General features: G+C 42.9%; 3 protein-coding genes and 1 long non-coding RNA gene across 4 annotated transcripts; 2 read left to right on the top strand and 2 right to left on the bottom strand.

Moving 5' to 3' along the window:
• Positions 1 to 554: 554 nt before the first annotated feature.
• On the bottom strand, positions 555 to 5,896 carry LOC136420665 (uncharacterized). The gene is made up of 6 exons (XR_010753284.1): positions 5,780 to 5,896; positions 5,031 to 5,128; positions 3,907 to 4,095; positions 2,808 to 2,936; positions 1,354 to 1,448; positions 555 to 997 (listed from the first exon to the last, which is right to left on the bottom strand). It is a non-coding gene; the product is annotated as an uncharacterized lncRNA (long non-coding RNA).
• Positions 847 to 5,035, top strand: LOC136420664 (uncharacterized). The gene is made up of 9 exons (XM_066407709.1): positions 847 to 1,046; positions 1,253 to 1,471; positions 1,800 to 2,039; positions 2,148 to 2,239; positions 2,380 to 2,585; positions 2,706 to 3,095; positions 3,224 to 3,382; positions 3,475 to 3,679; positions 3,811 to 5,035. The coding sequence occupies exons 1-9, from the start codon at positions 847 to 849 to the stop codon at positions 4,119 to 4,121; spliced, it is 2,022 nt and encodes a 673-aa protein (XP_066263806.1). The 3' UTR covers positions 4,122 to 5,035.
• A 541-nt stretch (positions 5,897 to 6,437) lies between the features above and the next one.
• LOC136420323 (uncharacterized) lies at positions 6,438 to 10,267 on the top strand. Its single transcript, XM_066407169.1, has 3 exons — positions 6,438 to 6,683; positions 8,036 to 8,101; positions 8,298 to 10,267. The coding sequence occupies exon 3, from the start codon at positions 8,300 to 8,302 to the stop codon at positions 10,265 to 10,267; it is 1,968 nt and encodes a 655-aa protein (XP_066263266.1). The 5' UTR covers positions 6,438 to 6,683; positions 8,036 to 8,101; positions 8,298 to 8,299.
• A 2,595-nt stretch (positions 10,268 to 12,862) lies between these two features.
• LOC136420740 (uncharacterized) lies at positions 12,863 to 15,522 on the bottom strand. The gene has a single exon (XM_066407829.1). The coding sequence runs from the start codon at positions 15,318 to 15,320 to the stop codon at positions 13,338 to 13,340; it is 1,983 nt and encodes a 660-aa protein (XP_066263926.1). The 5' UTR covers positions 15,321 to 15,522; the 3' UTR covers positions 12,863 to 13,337.
• Positions 15,523 to 19,003: the final 3,481 nt, after the last annotated feature.

Here is a 19,003-nt window from a genome sequence, read left to right as displayed (position 1 = left end):
ATGCCTATCAGACTGTTTTGTATGTGCAAGGGCTGAGGCCATTCACAAAGGAGGACGCCCTAAGAAGGGAGGGAGCTCGAGAACCAGAAAAGGTGAAGATGCTGCAGTGTTCGACAAGCCAACTTCCAGCTGTGTGTTTGAGACCGTCTTCAAATGCACTAGATGTTTGAACACTGTTCAGTCCTGTGAGCTTAGCCGCCACAACTGTGAAAGTTCCTCAACTGGTTCAGTTTGCCCACCCCCACGTGTTCCCTTGTCAACAATTACACCAAATGCACCTGTCCACCAACCCCCTCCCACCGTGAATGATGTGAGTGATGCAATAAGGACTGTAGCCAAGCTTGTCAAAACAACTAACCACACTGAGCCTCTCAGGGAATGGGAAGAGAGTATTCTGACTCCCCTTGTAAAGAGGAAAATGGCTGCCAGCAACAGTCAAGCCATCACATGTCGTACTGGTGGACAGGTGAGTTACTGTTCTATTTTTTTTCAAATAAACAGTGACAATATGTACTTTACTGATATGTAGAACCTTACATCATATATTCCATACATCATATATACATCTTTTTTATTTCAGCCAATACGTACAATAAATTGATTAGAGTATTTCAGCCAATACATACAATAAATTGATTAGAGTATTTCAGCTAATACATACAATAAATTGATTAGAGATATATAGATATAACAATAAGATACTACAGGGCTTCTGCTTTTTTGCAGTATGTTCATTCCTGCTTATCTCTCTTCCAATTTTAGCCTTTACACTTCGTACATGTGCCTAAACCAAGGAAATCTGCCAGTGAAGCAACACCAGCCACTAACAGAAAACGAGTCAAACTGATGCAGGGTGTGAGGGGGAAGGCAAGCGGCGGCGACTCCGCATCACTGATGCAGGCTGAGCTGCGACTCCACCCACGGGAAGAGCTTCAAAGGATGCTGCACGAGTTACATCTGGACCAGGTCCGCATTCCGACTGGACACCTGTTGGCTGCTAAAGTGGACATAGGAATGAACTGGAGTCAGTGTCGAGATTTGAGAAGGTAAATTCAAAAGACATCTTTTTGGTTGAACACAAGAGCTATCCTGAAGTTTATAAGGTCTTGTCTAATTGAAAGCTTATTACTGACAGGATTAGGTAGGAAAGTTTCGCATTCGAGCGATTGTCAGATGTGTACAGTTTTCCATCCTGAGTGATACAGTCAGGCATGGATAGAGTTTAAATGCAGAGGTTTCTATTTTGCTACAGGTGGCTGAAAAAGTACAATGTCGGTGTAGAAAGCGAGGCGAGATCAAGGAAAGTTGCCGCAGACCTTCTGTCCGAGATCGAAGTGAAGGCAGAAAACTTACCGTTTTCTGTTAAGGGGGCTGGCAAGGAGCACGGCACGGTTGAACTGTTGCCATGCGCATATGTCACCTCGCTTCAGGATGCCATCCACGACAACCTGGAAAGGTGCAAAACATCAAAGTAAGAAAATGTTTTGTTTTTTTCAACATAATACATCAAATCTTAAAATCTTTCTTTGTATGAATCAACATCACAGAAGTAACATATACAGGTACATGCACTTCTGAATTGCGTTGTTCTTACATATAACATATGTACACAATATGACATAACAACAGACTACGACGCAGACTGCAATTGACTGTTGTACAAACGGATGGTATAGTGGAGGAAAGAGTTGTACAGTCTGTTCGTCCTGGCTAAGGGGACACTTATTCGGCCAGAGTTCCTTTGCAAAACTGGTCTTAAGTTGACGGTGAATTACAATAATATCCTTCATCTTTTACAGCAGCCTGACTTGGCATGGAGGAAAGATCCCAAGGGATGAAATCTGGATCAAAGTTGGGGGTGACCATGGAGGGGGTTCATTCAAGTTCACCTTCCAAGTCCTCAACAAAGAATCCCCAAACTCAAAGAAGAAAACAACTGTGATCTGCGTTTTTAATGCCAAGGACAACCGAGAGAACCTGCAACTGGCCATCAGCAGGTACGCCCAAGAGATCAAAGTGCTGCAAGATTCGAAGTGGAGGTGAGTTACATAATATATTATGTTCTTTGTCCGGTAGACACACAGTGATCATCAAAGCATCATGTTAAAATGACTTTCAAATCAACATGACTCAATTCTACCTTGCAGGTGCAAAGATGGAGAAGACTTCAAGATCAGGATTTTTGCTGCAGGAGATTATGCCCTGCTGTGCCTTTGGTACGGACTCTCGGGCGCTTGTGGTAAGCGACGATCTACTGTCCCCGAAAAGTTGCATTTAAATGAATATATAGAAAAATTCATGTTTACCATCTACCTTTTGATCCATGTTTGTTGCGCTATGAAGTATTTGTAAATCTATTTTGTTATACTTCTGCCACAGCATGCTATCCCTGTTTGTGGTGCGATATCACCAAAGAGGAAATGGCAGACCCAGACGACAGGCGAATAAGGATGCCGCAGAGAACCCTGGAAACGCTGCAAACTTACCACAACTTGTTTGTAGCTGAAGGCCAAGGGAAGATCAAGCTGGCGAAGAAATACCACAACGTGATATCACCAGTTATGTTTGCTGTGCCGGTAGACCAGGTGTGAAATGTGCTTCTTATTTATTGAAAATAACCATCATGATATTGACAAAATTACATGTGTATTTCCTCAACACATTATCATAATCTTAAGTGGTCATGTCTATTTGTTCACACACAGGTTGTAGTACCAGGCTTACATGTAAGCCTGGGAATATATGTCAAGCTATTCAAGCTCCTGGAAAACGAACTCCATGACATGGATCTGAAACTCCAGTCCTACCTCGACTCTGTGCTGGACGAGGGAGACGTGACCAAGGAAGCCCTCCTGACTGATCCCCACATGGGCAAGTTCAAGGCGTGGGTTGATGCGATCGATCAGGCACGTGAGCTGGATGAAAAGGCGGACGCCCTGGAAGACAAGATCGAGGAACAGGAAGATCAGCTGGCCTGGCTGGCCTTCGAGGAAGAGACTGATGACGAAGACGATGACGAAGACAACCAACTCCAAGCCATCTTTAACGACGCTAGTGAAATGATTGAGGGGATGGTGCAGAAGATGGAGTCATTTGTAAGTACACAATACAGAAAGTCTATGCACAATTACATACATTATGTGGTAGCATTTCAGTAATCATTTTGAAATTTGTGCCAGTGTTTTAACAGTATTCTGAATTCACCCCTTTTTTGTTTATCCAGAGGACAAAGGCGGTCAAACTCCGAGAAAAATCTTCGGTCAAGATGGGCCAAGGACCTTTAACAAGCGAACTGGATGATGTCCTGAAGGAGTTTCGAGTGGAGCGGCAAGCATACCACTCGAAGTCCTTCATAGGGAACCATGTAAACACCATGCTCAAGGCAAGTATTTGTTTCTTTTTACACTTTTTGGTTAGAAAAGCATATGCTTTTAAAGAAAGAAATGAGTAATGATGTTCAATTAATGTACACAGGACGAGGCAATATGCAAATTGACGGGAAGGGTTGAAACCACCATCGGGGCCATCATTCAGAAGTATGAAGACATGCCAGTGTGCCTGGTGCCACAATCAACCAGAACCGCCAGAAAGTACAGGGAGCTGTTCTTGCTGTTTGCAAAGTGCCATAGGGCATACTCACAGGCTGGCCCAATGGACCAGCCAGCCATAAATGAGCTTGGTGAGTTCTCATTCCAATAAGTCTGTCATGACATCATTATTCAGCTTGTGGCAAATCAAATTTCAATAAAATCCTGCAAATTCACATGTGTTTTAAAAACGGCTTGGTTTTTGTTCCCTGCCCTTTTCTAGCCCAGTCCATCAAAGACTTCATGGCAGCCTACAGGCGGAATGTACCAAACGGAACCATACCTATGAAGTTCCACATGATGGAAGACCACATCGTACCTTGTATCAGGAAGTGGGGCTTCGGCCTGGGCTTCATGGCGGAGCAAGGGATTGAACAGGTGCACAGCCTGTTCAATTCCCTTGCGACGTCGATAAACAGCATCCCAGATCCCGTAGCCAGGATCAAGTCCCTCCTCAAGACACATCTCATAGGGGTGAGTCCCGACCACGTGGGCGGCGTCCCAAAACCTGTGGCGAGAAAGAAGAACACGTAGATTCAAACAAATAGTATTACAATACGGAATAAGAATGGCCGTGATTCCTTATTACTATGTATAGATCATCCTTCAGGATGTAAAAGACTTTGATATTGGTTATGTCATTACTTTGACAATCTCTGTTGTACTACTCTATATGTACCTATATTGACAGTACTTGTTAATCTGAAATAATCGAAAACTTTGATCAACTGTGTAATACAACATTCACAGAAACCCAGCATATTGTCTTGTCTTGCATTACAATGCAACTCGGCACTGGCATGCTGCATTTCACTTACTATGATGTGCATTGTAGATCCCTTTTTTGCTCTGTCCCTGTTTAGAGTAAAGCATATTGCTCCTAACAGTGAAATTATTGCCACTCAACTCACTGTAAGTTTTGTTAACTACATGTGAATGTTACTGTCTTCTATTTACAGTCATTCAAACAAGTTCAAATCCAACATGCATCCTGAACATGTAGATAATTACCATCAGACTGATTTGCAACTCATACTAATTAAAATCCTACATTAGATTACCAGTACCTAGAATTATTAAATTTGTTGTCGCTTTTCCCTGGCTTTTTGTTCACTCAATGCTGGGGATTGTAAAAGCTACCACCAAAGAGGAGTTGAACCTTATGTATCATAATGTACGCGCATATTCAATAAACTTGTGCATGTCATATTATGATATACAATACAAGTTTCATAGTTAGTGTATTCATGATCAACGTCACAAATAATTACCGGTAGACTAGTTTGCAATTGCAATAGCATGTTGACTTATTCTTTCATATGTTTCGATTGTTTCTATCACAAAATTCACATACATGAAGTTCATGCAGACATTCCCGAACACAAATAAGACAGCGTTGGAAAAGAAAGTTTGTCTTGAAAAGACAAATTTAAGTTACATTACCATATCCACAACATGATCTCTGAGGGCCTCATGTTCATTGTGTGCTTCTGCTTTCACTCTTCAAACAGCAAACAAGTAGGCTGGTGGCTGGTTGGGTGCTGAGAGGAGAAAGTAAAACAGAGAAAGTCAGATAAATGTAGTAGAGCTGAACAAGACTGACTTGTTATCTCCAGCGTACAATTACAATATATATATACCTTGGTATATCTCCTTTCTTCAAATGAAATAGAAAGTAGATATCTCTTTACTATTAGTATATTACTTAGAGTTGTGGAAACAGCTTTCCAATCCACATGGCAATATAGAAAATATATTGATACATGTATCGAGTTGAGACGTTCTTTTTATAATAAAATGAATGTGAGTGGGGAGGGGGGCACATGTTATCGGTAAGGATGGAGGGCTTAAAACAAAGCACAGAACCTCTTGTGTATTCACTAAAGACACTGAGGACACTTATCAGTGGCTAAGTATTTCATATACGAGCGTTAAGACAACGAAACGTGAAATACACACAAAACTTTGCAGCAAAAACACGAACACCAACCTAAGAATCGTTGCACTTCCATCAAATTGGCCGTAAATTACAACTGCACACGGTGAAATCAGTGTCCTGTCGTTTTTAAACCAGGCGGTTGCAACAAAGGCAGCCTATTGAAAAATGTTTCAAACCACATGGTGTAAAAGAAACGATAAAAAATTGTTTCGGGAAAACCTCCGAAGACGTAGAATCTTCGAGACCAACTCACCTTTTCTTAAGATCCCTTGGAACACTTCGAAGTCAACGGTTTCCTAAAATTGTCGCATCCGCGCGGTAAAATCGCTGTTTATCCCTGGTTTTCGCTGACAATCATGCTAAATACCCGCAGCCATCTTGTTTCCAGTTCAAAACTTAGCTCACGTGATCCAAACCATATGATAAATAGGGTCAAAGGTTTCATGGTGAAATCCTCGCTGCTGTTATCGGAACAGTCGCATGGCGGCGCGCCCAGCCCAATTGTATAGCGCCTAGGGCGCATGCGCCAACTAAGGGTTCGCTGGGAATCTGACGTGACGGACAAATTCAACACTTACACGGACCAATCCAACACTTACACGGACAAAGTGTAAGTGTTGGATTGTTGTTAACATGAACACAGAATGATAAACATAGTTTGATAATGCTACCTTCCTAGTGACTACTTATCCCTCCAATAAAAAGGACCAGTCATCATCATTTCTCTAATGAATTGTAAATCATTAAATGATTTTTCAACCAGGTGTGCATTCCTTGGCTCCACCTATGTTTGGGGATCTTCCACAAGCAATATGTAATGCCCGAGGAGGACTTACATGATCTGGACAAATTTGTGGCTTCCCGTCTTGTCCATCGCTATCTTCCAGTTGAAGACACAGATAAAGCCCACGCTCCTCCACAGCGTCCTTTCTTTCCCCTAATTAGACCCGGGCCTGGGCATAGCGGGGCGCATTCACTGGGGCGCATTAGCGTGTGAGCGTTTCTCTGTGTCCTGGGAAAGAGAACGCAGTTTGTGTGCGCAACGCATGCTGGGAAACTCAAACTGTCCTGGGGACGAGTGTTTTGCCGCGGGAGGACGCTGCCAGATTTCGTCGGCGAGAGCACCGATTTTTACATGACAGCACACGAGTTTTGTGGTAAGTTTTTCACATGTTATCGATATCTGAATGCTACAAAAATCCCTAAATGCCATGTTTGGTGCCTATAGCCTGTAGAACAAGGTAAAAATATGTCTGGATAGCATCGCTTGGTCTGCGATGTCGTTTTGAAAATTGTAGAAAATTTCGCCAGATTTATGCAAATTACACATGTACGGTTTTCATCGCGTTGATTTTACTCAAAATGAACATATACCCTTTTGAATCAATCCGTAACCATACTATGTTGACCATGTATTACCGTCAGTACGAAATTTTGAATTATATGTATCAGATTAGGCGGACACGGGAGGCTAAACTTGGATGTTATTCAATGAAAAAGATGGCCGCCATTCTGTTTACGATGTTGTTAATTTTGCTCAAAGTTCGTCGCGTATTTTTACGGACACAACGTTACTGTCGTACTTCATATTTTATCCATGCCATGTTTGGTGCCTATAGCCTGTAGAACAAGGTTAAAATATGTCTGGATAGCATCGCTTGGTCTGCGATGTCGTTTTGAAAATTGTAGAAAATTTCGCAAGATTTATGCAAATTACACATGTACGGTTTTCATCGCGTTGATTTTACTCAAAATGAACATATACCCTTTTGAATCAATCCGTAACCATACTATGTTGACCATGTATTACCGTCAGTATGAAATTTTGAATTATGTGTATCAGATTAGGCGGACACGGGAGGCTAAACTTGGATGTTATTCAATGAAAAAGATGGCCGCCATTGTTGTTAATTTTGCTCAAAGTTCGTCGCATATTTTTACGGACACAACGTTACTGTCGTACTTCATATTTTATACATGTGTCCTCTGATATACATAGATTAGGCAGCGCCAGCCATTTGCTCCGCAACTTTGTTTTTTATTCGTGTGACGACTTGGAAAGTTGGCTGTCATTTCACGCGTGGCGGGTGGGGGGGGGGGGGGATTTTGGCAACGCCTCATGGTTGGGTACCTTAAATTCGAACACCTTCTATTTTGCACTCTATTTCTATGATACGTTTTATGGGTGGTTGTATGTTCTGTTTACCCAATTGAGGAGTCAATCAAATAAAATTTCTTGGGATAAAATTACATTTACCATGATTTTTAAGAATTACTTGTGCCATATGCTGTTATTTGTATTCCTAATTGCCAGCTCAAAGTTAACTGCTTTCTAATTTAGAGTGATAATCAGACATAAATCATCCCCTCAATGTCTATATTTTGGTTCAAATTTTGGATTCTGTGAACTACAAGGTGAGCTAGCATTTTATTTAGAGCTCAGTGGGTTCATTACCTAACTTCATATGAATAAATTTGCATCGCCCTAATCATACTTTTACATGGTTAGGTGTATCCTGAGATGCTTCGGTTCTGACTTGACGACAAAGAGGAATTGAAGAATTCGCATATTCAGGTGAGACACTGCTTTACAAATTATACGTTACTGTCATCATTTTGGTATCTTGTTTTAGTATCCTGAATTTGAAACAAATTCTTTTTCTGTCAAATAAGTTCCACTTAGCAGTCTATTTCTACATTACATTTAATGTAAGGTTAATGCATGGTTAATGGTATTTGCAAGCAATCTAACCTAAATTTTTTTATGGCAGAAATGGCTGACAGTGACTCAGACAACGAGCCGCTGGCCAGGTGGGTACAACACACATCTGATGACGACGAGCCGCTGGCCATGTGTGTACAACACACATCTGATGACGACGAGCCGCTGGCCAGGTGGGTACAACACACATCTGATGACGACGAGCTGCTGGCCAGGTGGGTACAACACACATCTGATGACGACGAGCCACTGGCCAGGTGTGTACAACACACATCTGATGACGACGAGCCGCTGGCCAGACCACTAGCAGCTACACCAACTAAAAGTGAAACACCAAGGAAAGACAATAAGCGACTCCTGACACCGCAATCCAAGTCCCTGTCTCTGCCTTCTTCAAAAGTTAGGTGCAGGAGACAGGAGGATAAAAGGTCTTCAGTTGTAAGGGGATACCTGCTGGAAAGGCTGGAGGATGGTGGTAAGGAAGACACAATTCATGTGGACCAGGTGATAAGTCAGGTGCAAACTCACTGCAAACAAATGGCTGCACAGTGTTCCAACAAGGAAGAGGCAGAAGCGTTGGCGGACGCCGACTTGATACAAGGAATAACAGTTGTTAGAGCGGCAAAAGCTTGCTTTGATGTTGAATACAAGACGCGTCGCAAGATTCTGGTAGGCTTGAGGTGGAAGCCAGCAGTGCTGGGTCATCTGCAGGTGGCCACAGGCACAGTAGATCAGATAGAAAACATCAGAACATTGATCAACAAAGTCGACATCGAGCTAGAGGAAAGCTGGGCAAGTGTGTCCAAGTTTGGTGGAGAGCAGCAGGCATCTTCACACTTTGCAGACCTGTGGAACAAAAGGAACAAACTTGTTTCAACTCTTGTGAGGTTGTATAAGGAACATGCCGAGAGCCTCACTGAACAATCGAAAAGTGGTTATCACTTGTCTTTGGAGCAAAGAACAAAGTTGTCGGAAGAAATGAAGAGATTTGAAAACATGGTAAACCTGGGTGTAAGGGACAGGGTCATCGATGATGTGCCAGAAACATTCTTTGGCCAGCTGGCTGAATCTCTAGAGGAAAGGTGCCCCCTGATACACTCCATTTTGTGGACGTTAGTGGTCACAGATAGAAGCGCTAGCAACAAGCTGAAAACAAATGCTGTAAAGTTGAAGAGTGCAACACACGCACTGTGTGGCCTGCTGGACTTGCGAAGCTCAAGAGCCAACAACGATGTGAGCATCTTGTTTGGGCTTGTCGCTGTGTCTTATGGCGCAGGTAAACAGTTTGTGTCACTGTTACAGCATCTAGGTTTGTCAGAGAGCTGGGACACTCTAATGGGCTTTATGGAGGAAAGGCTGAAGAACTTTCAAGGCATCATTGACCGCAAGTTTGGCGATAAAGAGCCTGTCATATTTGCTTATGACAACATTAACATATTCCGAGCTGTGCGCCACATGAGAGTGTTGAAGGGTAAGCCTCGGATGTGGAACTTTACTGTACGGATGGCAGTGAAACCAGACCTAGAAGGCATCAAGGAACTTTTTGAAACAAAGGACACTGCCGAGATACCACAGAAACCTGTAGAAGACGTTATTGTGGATGACGTTTTCATTGATACCCACCCTGAATTGGCACAGATATGGGAAGATGCCAAGGACAGTTTTTTCCTTGAGCTTCTAGACATAGGTCTGAACCAACTACCGGAAGACACACAACTACAGTCACACAAATCCCCAGCAGAACAGAAGGCCTGGCTGTCAGCACAGTCATTCAAAAGCTCCAAAACATATGCCATCCGACACAAACCAACAAAGCCATCCAACTGTAAGAAATCAGACATCACCATACTTCCACTCTCAACAGAAAATGAAGCCACTTTAACTGGGACAGCTTGCATCATCGAGGAGTTTGCTCAAGAGTTCAGCATTCCAATTGACAGAAAAGACACACAGTACCTGCCCTTTAATGAAAACAACATCCAGCAGCCAGAAACAGATATGAATTCAATAAGAGTATAGAGCAGCACAGGGAAGATCAAGCCATTCTAATGAACGCTATTGCAGCCGACACGCCATGGGATGAGGAGGAAGCTGAGGTTACACAGGAGGAAGAAAACGCAGAGGGACCTGGAAACTCCCGGCACCTTGGTCCACTGAGACAGCGTTGGAAAGAAGAAGATGAGAACATGAAAAAGGTACTAACAGATATGGAGAGCAGACTTGCCCGTGCAGAAAGGGCAGGAAATGTTGCTGACCTAGATGAGTTTGCCAAGTATGTGCTAGACTCAAAGGACAGTTGGAATGGAATAGTAGATCATTTAGGGCGTAGTATAGTACATTTTGTCGTAGAGACAGGAAACGTGAAGCTATTGAGGTACCTTATAGCTGCAGGTGTTAATGTAAATAGTGAAGAAGGGTGTGGGGCTACCCCCCTTTGTCTTGCTGTCCTCAGACATGAGAAAGAAACAATACAGTGTCTGCTGGAGACCCAGGCTGTGTCTATAGATGATGTAACTTTTGTACATTTTCCATCCCCCCTAGCCCTGGCTAAAAGAATGGGGCATAATGACACAATGTTCATGTTGGAACAGTCTGTATGTACACCCACAGAAAACACAGATATTTATATGCAGTATTTAGGTGAGGCTATTGAGAAGGTCAATGATGTTGATAACCTGGCCAGTCAGCTACAGGATGTTTGTGTTAACGACAACAGCTATGTATTCTGTAGGAAAAATGCCCCCAATGTAACTGTTGGCGATGGTCTCACCACCAAAAACCACAGACACTGCAGGCTAAGTGACGAAATCGCCTTTGGTTGGACTGCAGAGATGCCAGGGGACCTGCATGCGGCGGGGTATGTTGAAGAATGTTTTGCGAAGTCCCAAGGCCCTGGAGGACTTTATTACATTATTACAGAGGTCCTTAAGAGGAAGAAGATAAAAAAATAAACCTATGGTAAAGATAAGTTTAAAGAGAATAATCTACAACTCATCAGAGAGGCTAATCGTGATGTAGCTTATGGTTATGGGCTAAGTGCAGTACTGGAGTTTAAACAGTCAGACATGTTCCCCACTGAAGAAGAGTTTTCAAGCTTTGGTCCACATAAGGATACATTGTTACTTGCAAGGTTCAAGAAATGGATTGCCAAATGTTCGGAAGAGGATGTAGATTTTCGCTACAGAATTCAGAGTGTGAACTTGTTTGCACCATTGCTGAGACTGTATTACAGTTCAATTAAGAATGGGATTGGCATTGGTAGAGAGGCTGTTTGGCTCCTATTGTTACCTATATTTTCCCAATCCAAGAAAAAGAACTATTGGATTGAGGCTCTTTCGCATGTCGTAAACGTGACTGCAGCATGGCCGGTTGCTATCAGGATGATGATACGGCAAAACTGTTCTGTTAGTGTGGAAGGGAGGGTGGGGCACAACATCGCCTGTGATGAATATGTAGAAACATACATTGTTAAGCCTCTGAAGCAGTATTGCTCAGGACAGACTACACTCAAAACTCTGAAGAGATTAAATGTAAACTTGCAACTGGTTGGTAGTGCACGGGCGTGCTACAAGTCCAGAAGTGGGTTCAATGTGCACAACACAAAGCGCCATAGTGAGCCCTCTGCACTAGCAGACCAGATTTTGGTTTGCATGTTCTGCATGAAAGAACAGTTCTTCCACCACAACACTGAAAGGCGAAAGGCCAAGGTGTACCCACTCGGTGGTAGTCAGATGTTTGTTCCCAATGACTGTGTTGATGTTTATGTGAAAGGGTGTGAGAAGGTCAAGTCTAACTTTGATAGGAAAATGTATGATGTGTATCCTCAGAGGAGGAGAGTTCAAACTGTTTACAGGGCAAATGTGCCTGCAGAATGACTTGATTTTACCTTTTTTCTTCAATTTGTTGAACATTTGTGTATTTCATAATGTGTATTAGACTCTCACAGCATCCTGTGGCTGACTGCCCATGTTAGTGCAGAGTCCATTCTAATTTACAGGGGCCACTTGCTGTACCTATCACATAACAAGTGGGGTGTGAAGGAAGAAAATGTATTTTTGTATTGTAAACAACTTGTATTTGCCAAATATTTACATATTGTGCTGAGTTCATTGCACGTTTACAGGGTCCACTTGCTGTACCTATCACATAACAAGTGGGGTGTGAAGGAAGAAAATGTATTTTTGTATTGTAAACAACTTGTATTTGCCAAATATTTACATATTGTGCTGAGTTCATTGCACGTTTACAGGGTCCACTTGCTGTACCTATCACATAACAAGTGGGGTGTGAAGGAAGAAAATGTATTTTTGTATTGTAAACAACTTGTAATTGCCAAATATCTATATATTGTGCTGAGTTCATTGCACGTTTACAGGGGCCACTTGCTGTTACTTATGGTAACAAGTGGTGGGTGTGAAGGAAGAAAATGTTGATTGTTTTCAATTTGTCATTGTTAACCATTTGTTTGTTGAATAACATTTGTAAAGAAACTAGAACTTGACTAAGGATGTGGCACAAATATGAAAGAAGGGCCCAAAGGGGGAAAGACCTGTTTTGTATTGTATATATTCAAGAATAAATGTGATGTAACAGAATTGTGCTGTGTGTGGCCCTGCATTGTCTTTAGTGAAGTGGTTAGGTCTTGTAGGCATGGACATCAATGCACAGTTACTATAATTTATTTTATTCCTTTATTTATTTATATACAGTCTTAAGGGTAGTCCAAAAAGGTAGTCTCTTTGGTAATGCAGTTTACTGATTATATATTATATGGGTAGTCTCTTAGTTAATGCTTCGGTTAACTGATTTCCGAGTGAGCCCTTACAAATCATACAAAAAGGATAATTTGACAAAGCAGCTATCATCAAACATAGGCGTACTAAATAAAACAAACAACTCTGAATGATTCAAAACAACAATTACTTCATAATATCAATCTTGGAAAGTAAGTGAAAACATATTTAACTGTGTAGGTAGAGTAAAGACACCGGTACACCGGTAATTGAGTGGTCAAAGAATGGGTACACGTGCATATATTTCATTCTTGCAGCAAACATAATAAATATACTGATAACAGTAGCTAGGTATTTCATCGCACAAACCATGTGACATTGACATCTTTTCTAATGACAGACTCTGCTAATCTCCCAGGGCAAACATACACACATGAATACTTCTGAGTTGGACTCTTCGGGATAATGTTCTCACTCAGAATGTCCATTCTCACCAGTAACCTGATAAACTTCTCACAGACTTTCACCGCCATTCCACTGTTCTGTCCAATTCCACACTCTGGAATGACATCTAACTTAAGCTGCCTAACTTCCTTCCCTGTCTTCAGTCCAAGGTACACTCTGGAGACAAGGCGGGCCGATGGATGATGTACTGTGTGTCTGATGGCAGAGACACACCTGACCATGTCAGCTGCCTCTTGACTCACAACCACTTCTCTAGCTACAGTATTGGATTGGCAATTATCACATTTTTGCGAACAGTCATATCCAGTCGTGTCTTCAGAGAAAGCATCTAATAACAGTTTCTTTCTGCATTGCTCCGTTTCGCAAAAGTTAATCATTTCTCCCACTCTCTTCAAGGCCTGTTCTCTGTATTCATCATGACAGATTTCACCAATCCTTTTGTTGTGCACTGACTTGTCCTCTGGTTTGTAAAACAGAATTGCTGTTGCCTGTCGCCCATCCCTACCTGCTCGTCCGGACTCCTGCATGTAGTCAGGAATGGATGATGGGCATCCCAGATGGATCACAAACCTTATGTCATGTTTGTCAATCCCAACTCCAGCGGCTTTCGTAGCCACAAGAACATCCCTCTCTCCACTACACCACTCAGACAGGCTTTGTCTGCCCTCTGATGGATTTTGTCCAGTTCCAGTTCCATGGTATTTCACTACCCTGACACCACTTTCCTGCAGCCGATAGTGGATGTCTTTCACTTCAGTGACTGTTTGGCAATAGATGATACCAGCTTGACCTGTGAACTCAGACACCACCTTGCACACCATTTCTTCTGTTGCTTCTTGTGTTTTGCCCTTGGGCCTCACATAGTACTCAATGTTTTTCCTTTCCACCGAGGATGAAAACTCAGTACAGTTTCCCATATCTAAATGCTGTAAGATGAATGCCTTAGTTGTAGGAGCGGCTGTGGCAGTGACTGCGACAATCTGAGTGTTTAATTCTGTGATCTTTGAAAGTTCAAGGTATGTAGGCCGAAACTCGTGTCCCATCTCATCCATACAGTGGGCCTCATCTATCACCACCATTTCAAGGAGTTTCCTCTCCTTAAGGCCAACGACTGCTCTCCAAATCTTCTCTTTGCCTAGGAGACTTTCCGGTGTGGTGATGATGATTTTAGTTTGTGGTGTGTTGCTGTTGACATCATGGAGTACCTGGGTAATGTTCTCTTCTGCACTGAGGTGTGAAATGAATACAGAGGGAATCGAACAGTCTTGGTACCTTCTCAGTAAATCAACACCAAGTGCCACTAGGGGAACAATGACGATTGTAACCCCTTTCCTCAAAACAGCAGGAAGAGAGAAACACAGAGTCTTCCCCCCTCCAGTTGGCATGATGATGAAGACATTACCTCCATTGTGGACAGCAGACACAATTTCTCTTTGCCCTTGTCTGAAGGAGTTTAAGTTAAACACACTCTTGAGACACTCCTCCAGCGGATCAGAGATGTTTCCGTTATCTACTGATGTAGGTGCACAATTGACGTTATTGTTGGTGGCTTCAGGTACATGGTGCTGTGGTGACATTTTGACAAAGACTGCTTTACAGACAATACATGGAACTGTTATCCCATCTCCTGCCTTGACGGTGTACCAGAGATGATAGTCTACGGTATGCTGCTCCCTTCCTTCCACACTCAACAGGAATGGTGGCTTTCCACTTGCATAAGAGTTCAGGAAGCCACCTGCTTGTAGGATGATGCCCGCCTTCTTTGCTGCCATTTCAGGCCTGGTAGCAGTGATTGTGGCTTTCAGTGCAGAGCATGTCACCTTGTACTGGTGACCTTCTTGTCCCTGTGCCTGTAGAACAAACAAGTCATACATAAGTTACCATGCCATGGCTTGTGGAGAAATAAAGCTCTGCATCCAAGACCATATCCAGTTAATATTCATATAATTTTATGGGGCCTTTTTTATTGGTAACTTGATACCCCTACTACCCCTCTCACCTTGATCAAGATTGAAGATACACAAATCACCTAAGCCGGAAAAATACACCAATGATTAATGCTAAATCCTGAAAAATGTTAACAGTGTTGAAAATACAACTACTGTGGAAATTCAGAGACATAACGTTATTTGTAAACACGCGAAAAACATTGTACCGACATAACCTGATCAAAATAAGACTGTTAAAAGCTAGTTTCATAATCTACTAAACTCAAATCGATATTTCTTTACAACTACTCTCAACGGTACAAACTTTTATTAAACCCACAAACATACCTCGATTTCCAGGAGTTTGTCTTTCATTTCTGCAAAACAGAACTGGTGAAGCATCTTCTGTGCCGTCTTCTCGCTGTTTGTGTCAGGTTTCTTCCCGTGCCTTGCGCGGTAATGGCCATCGAGCCCTACACCGCGCTGGTAAAATTCTCCGGTGCCTGCACAGTCCTGGTGGGGGCATGGAACCTTCCCATTTCTTGAGGCTCGGCACGCGGACATGTTTTTCCGCTCTTTTCCGTCGTTTTCCCCGCACTCTGCCATATCCACGCCGTTTTGACTTTGATCTAAAAGCTGTTACTGATGCAAATATCTTCATTTTGACACCCTTTTCCCGCCAGAGGCTCTCGACCATGTTTAACAATGACACCGTCCTTTTGTTTTGGTTGTGAAATACCTCGCCGGTGTCCTCCGGAGAGCTATTTCTGGAATATCGTGACGTAGAAGAGGCTATGCATACATTATTTCTCGGGTTCGACCCGCGCTCGGCTGTGCTCGGCCTTCCGACGGCCTCTTGCATACATTAACTCTTGGGCGCCCGGCCGGCTCATTAGTATGCGGGCGCCATCTTGAATCGAAAAATACCAGCGTTCGTGGAGAATGCCAAACTCCCTCCCGTGGCAAAGTAGGGTCCGTGACATAACTCCCCTCCGAGCGCAATGTAGAGAGGTAATCTTAACACCCTAACAGCGCCAACGATAAGGTACTTTGTAAATCTCTGTTTCTTATAACATAACACACTTGAGCAACATTTTACCCCCCAAGATAGCGAACTTTCGTCTTGTTTCAAACGTGTTTAGTTAGAAGAAATAACGGTTAACTACCAGTGTAGAAGGTCGCCCGTTACGTACTGGTGTACACAACTACGTGCGGAGGAACAAGAAAGGCACAAAACAAAACAAAAACGACAGCTGTGAATTCCAGAAGTTTATTTTGTTGAGCTTGATCGGCAGTTGATGTGACATAATTCTAAGCCCACGATAAACCTATGGCTTCTTCACGGCGCTGGGTACGAGCGTGGATAAAGCCAAAGTTAAGCACCACCACAGCCTTCATAGCGCAAGCGCTGTTGTTGTTTTTAATGCAACAGATGACAGTTTGCATCTTTCTCTCGCGCTTATTTGCAACGCCGGGTATGACGCAGAAGACGTGGGTTGGACGTAGAGACTGGTACTGTAATATTCAATGGGCAGTCATCTTTGCCGTTATTGTTTTTATTGAAGCACAAGGCAATGCCAATCGAACAGTTTGGGTGCGGGAACATACGAGGAGCACACACTGCTCACAAGTAGACAAAAACAACAACAAAGAAACAACAAGGTTTACCTCCACTCTCGGCAGAGCAATGTCCAAAAGATGCAGTAGGGAGCTGGACCTCGCATACAAGAGCTTTCCCTAAAATGATGTTATGATTAAGCTGGCGGTCCATCAGGCCAAGGAAAACATAATTAGTTGTTTTTCCGGCGACCATGCCAAATGCAAAGAGGTTTCCTTATTTTGCTGTGCTGGGGCCGATTACACACCTACACCTGCCGCGGGGTAAGTATATCGTGCCCACGAGTAACGACACCGAACTACTTCATGACGTTATAGATTCTAAACTTTCAAAACAAATGGTTCATAAGCAACGACGCCTCATGTCAACAAATGCCGTTGAAGCGGCCCATCGGGCAACTCAAATGTCATAACCCAAAAATAATACCTTCATATCTGCAGGGGAGTTGCGGGCAAGTAGCGCCGCGCACTCTAGTGCCGTCGGCGGTTTCGGAGAGTCGTTGTGCCGACTCAACCAAGCCGCCGGTGTCCCAGTAATTTCGACCCCCCCCCCCCCCCCTGATTTTGCATCCCCCAGTGCTCGCACCCCCAGCTAGTGATCTCTCCCCCCCCCCCAAAAAAAAGTTGCTCTGTCTGTGCAGCTATTATATTGAAAACAGCATTTTAATATAACAAAGCCATAGCTGAACATGGCAATCAAGAGGATTACAAGTTGCTGTGGAGACAAGCGGAAGTTACGCCAAAGAGCCCGGGACTCTGTTCTTGATCACGCGATCCTCTATTATCACGGTAGTCGTGGAAAAAATGGGAAAATCACGTCACGTCACGAGGCTAATGAGGCAAACCAAAATGACAACACCCAACGTTAGCGGTGCGGTCGACGCTGTCAAGGAGGTCAAACATTGCTGGAGCGGAAATCTGCGCCATCATGGCTGATTGGTAAATTACTATGAAAGAAGCAGTTGCAAGGCGTGTCTTGCGTCTCGTGGTACTGCATTTCCTGTTGGACAGAGAGCAAATAGAAGTCAACACACTTGTTGAGTCAGTGGGTCTGGCAAGAGTGCGTATCCATATGTGGGAAGATGTATGGGACGAATAAAGTAATGGCATTTCTTGTCAAACAGTGTCCCAATCACTTACTGGAAACAGATAAATCATATATTTCAAGTGTGCACCAGGCGTCTTTTATTCTGGCCACCGCTTATTGATAGTGATCTACAACATGAAACAGCTAACTAGACAGTATCTTAACATACTAATGTTTAAACAAGTAGTACAATTGTTTCTGATATTAAACATTCCACACCAACATGAGAGGACAGTGCTTAATATGTCAATCATCAGCGACTGTAGCTGTCGAGAATAGAATGATGCACATTTGTTTATGATAAGTAACACTGAATAATGATACGTTATCTTTTCACCAACCTTCATGTACAAATGAGATTTACATTCAAATTATACACACATTACGTATAACAAGCAGTAATTTTATTCAAGTTCTCAAGATGCATTCATTTTCAAACAATATAACACTATTTCCATTGTATATATCATACGGCATATATCAAATGCCAACGGGAGTAGAACAGGTTTCGCAATTTGCGCGAACGTGTAAGTCGCTGTTCGAACTAAAACCGCCAGGGGGTTAACTTCACTAACTTCATAGAATATGAAAGGGTAGGAAAAGCTACTCGTGGACAGCATTTTCACTTGGACAGCGCTTTTAGGTGACATAGAACCACGGTTTCACGATGCTTCTTAGAGTATCTTCTAAAGGGGCTGCTATCTTACAAAGATGCTTACAAAGGACGACTCTTACATAACAAGGAACATTTTAACTGTTACTGAAACTTATGGCATTCGATAAACCGACTTTTAAATAAAATAAAGAACAATAACTCGTTTTGCGGGTACGTCACAATAGGCTGCCATCTTGGATCGCGCATGGAATTGTGGGGACGATTGGGGCAAGCTTGTATAACCTTGACGAAAAGCTAGGTGGCGGGCGT

Source organism: Branchiostoma lanceolatum, chromosome 15 (genome assembly GCF_035083965.1).
Source record: "Branchiostoma lanceolatum isolate klBraLanc5 chromosome 15, klBraLanc5.hap2, whole genome shotgun sequence".
Lineage (NCBI taxonomy): Eukaryota > Metazoa > Chordata > Leptocardii > Amphioxiformes > Branchiostomatidae > Branchiostoma > Branchiostoma lanceolatum.
This window is presented reverse-complemented; position numbering and strand designations above follow the sequence as displayed.

Excerpts from the sequence above, each read along its gene's own strand:
- LOC136420664 (XM_066407709.1), top strand. The coding sequence starts at position 847 with ATGCAGGGTGTGAGGGGGAAGGCAAGCGGCGGCGACTCCGCATCACTG. Across the intron at positions 1,047-1,252 it reads CAGTGTCGAGATTTGAGAAG|GTGGCTGAAAAAGTACAATG; the intron begins GTAAATTCAAAA and ends ATTTTGCTACAG. Across the intron at positions 3,680-3,810 it reads GCCAGCCATAAATGAGCTTG|CCCAGTCCATCAAAGACTTC; the intron begins GTGAGTTCTCAT and ends GCCCTTTTCTAG.
- LOC136420323 (XM_066407169.1), top strand. The coding sequence starts at position 8,300 with ATGGCTGACAGTGACTCAGACAACGAGCCGCTGGCCAGGTGGGTACAA.
- LOC136420740 (XM_066407829.1), bottom strand. The coding sequence starts at position 15,320 with ATGTATGACTTGTTTGTTCTACAGGCACAGGGACAAGAAGGTCACCAG.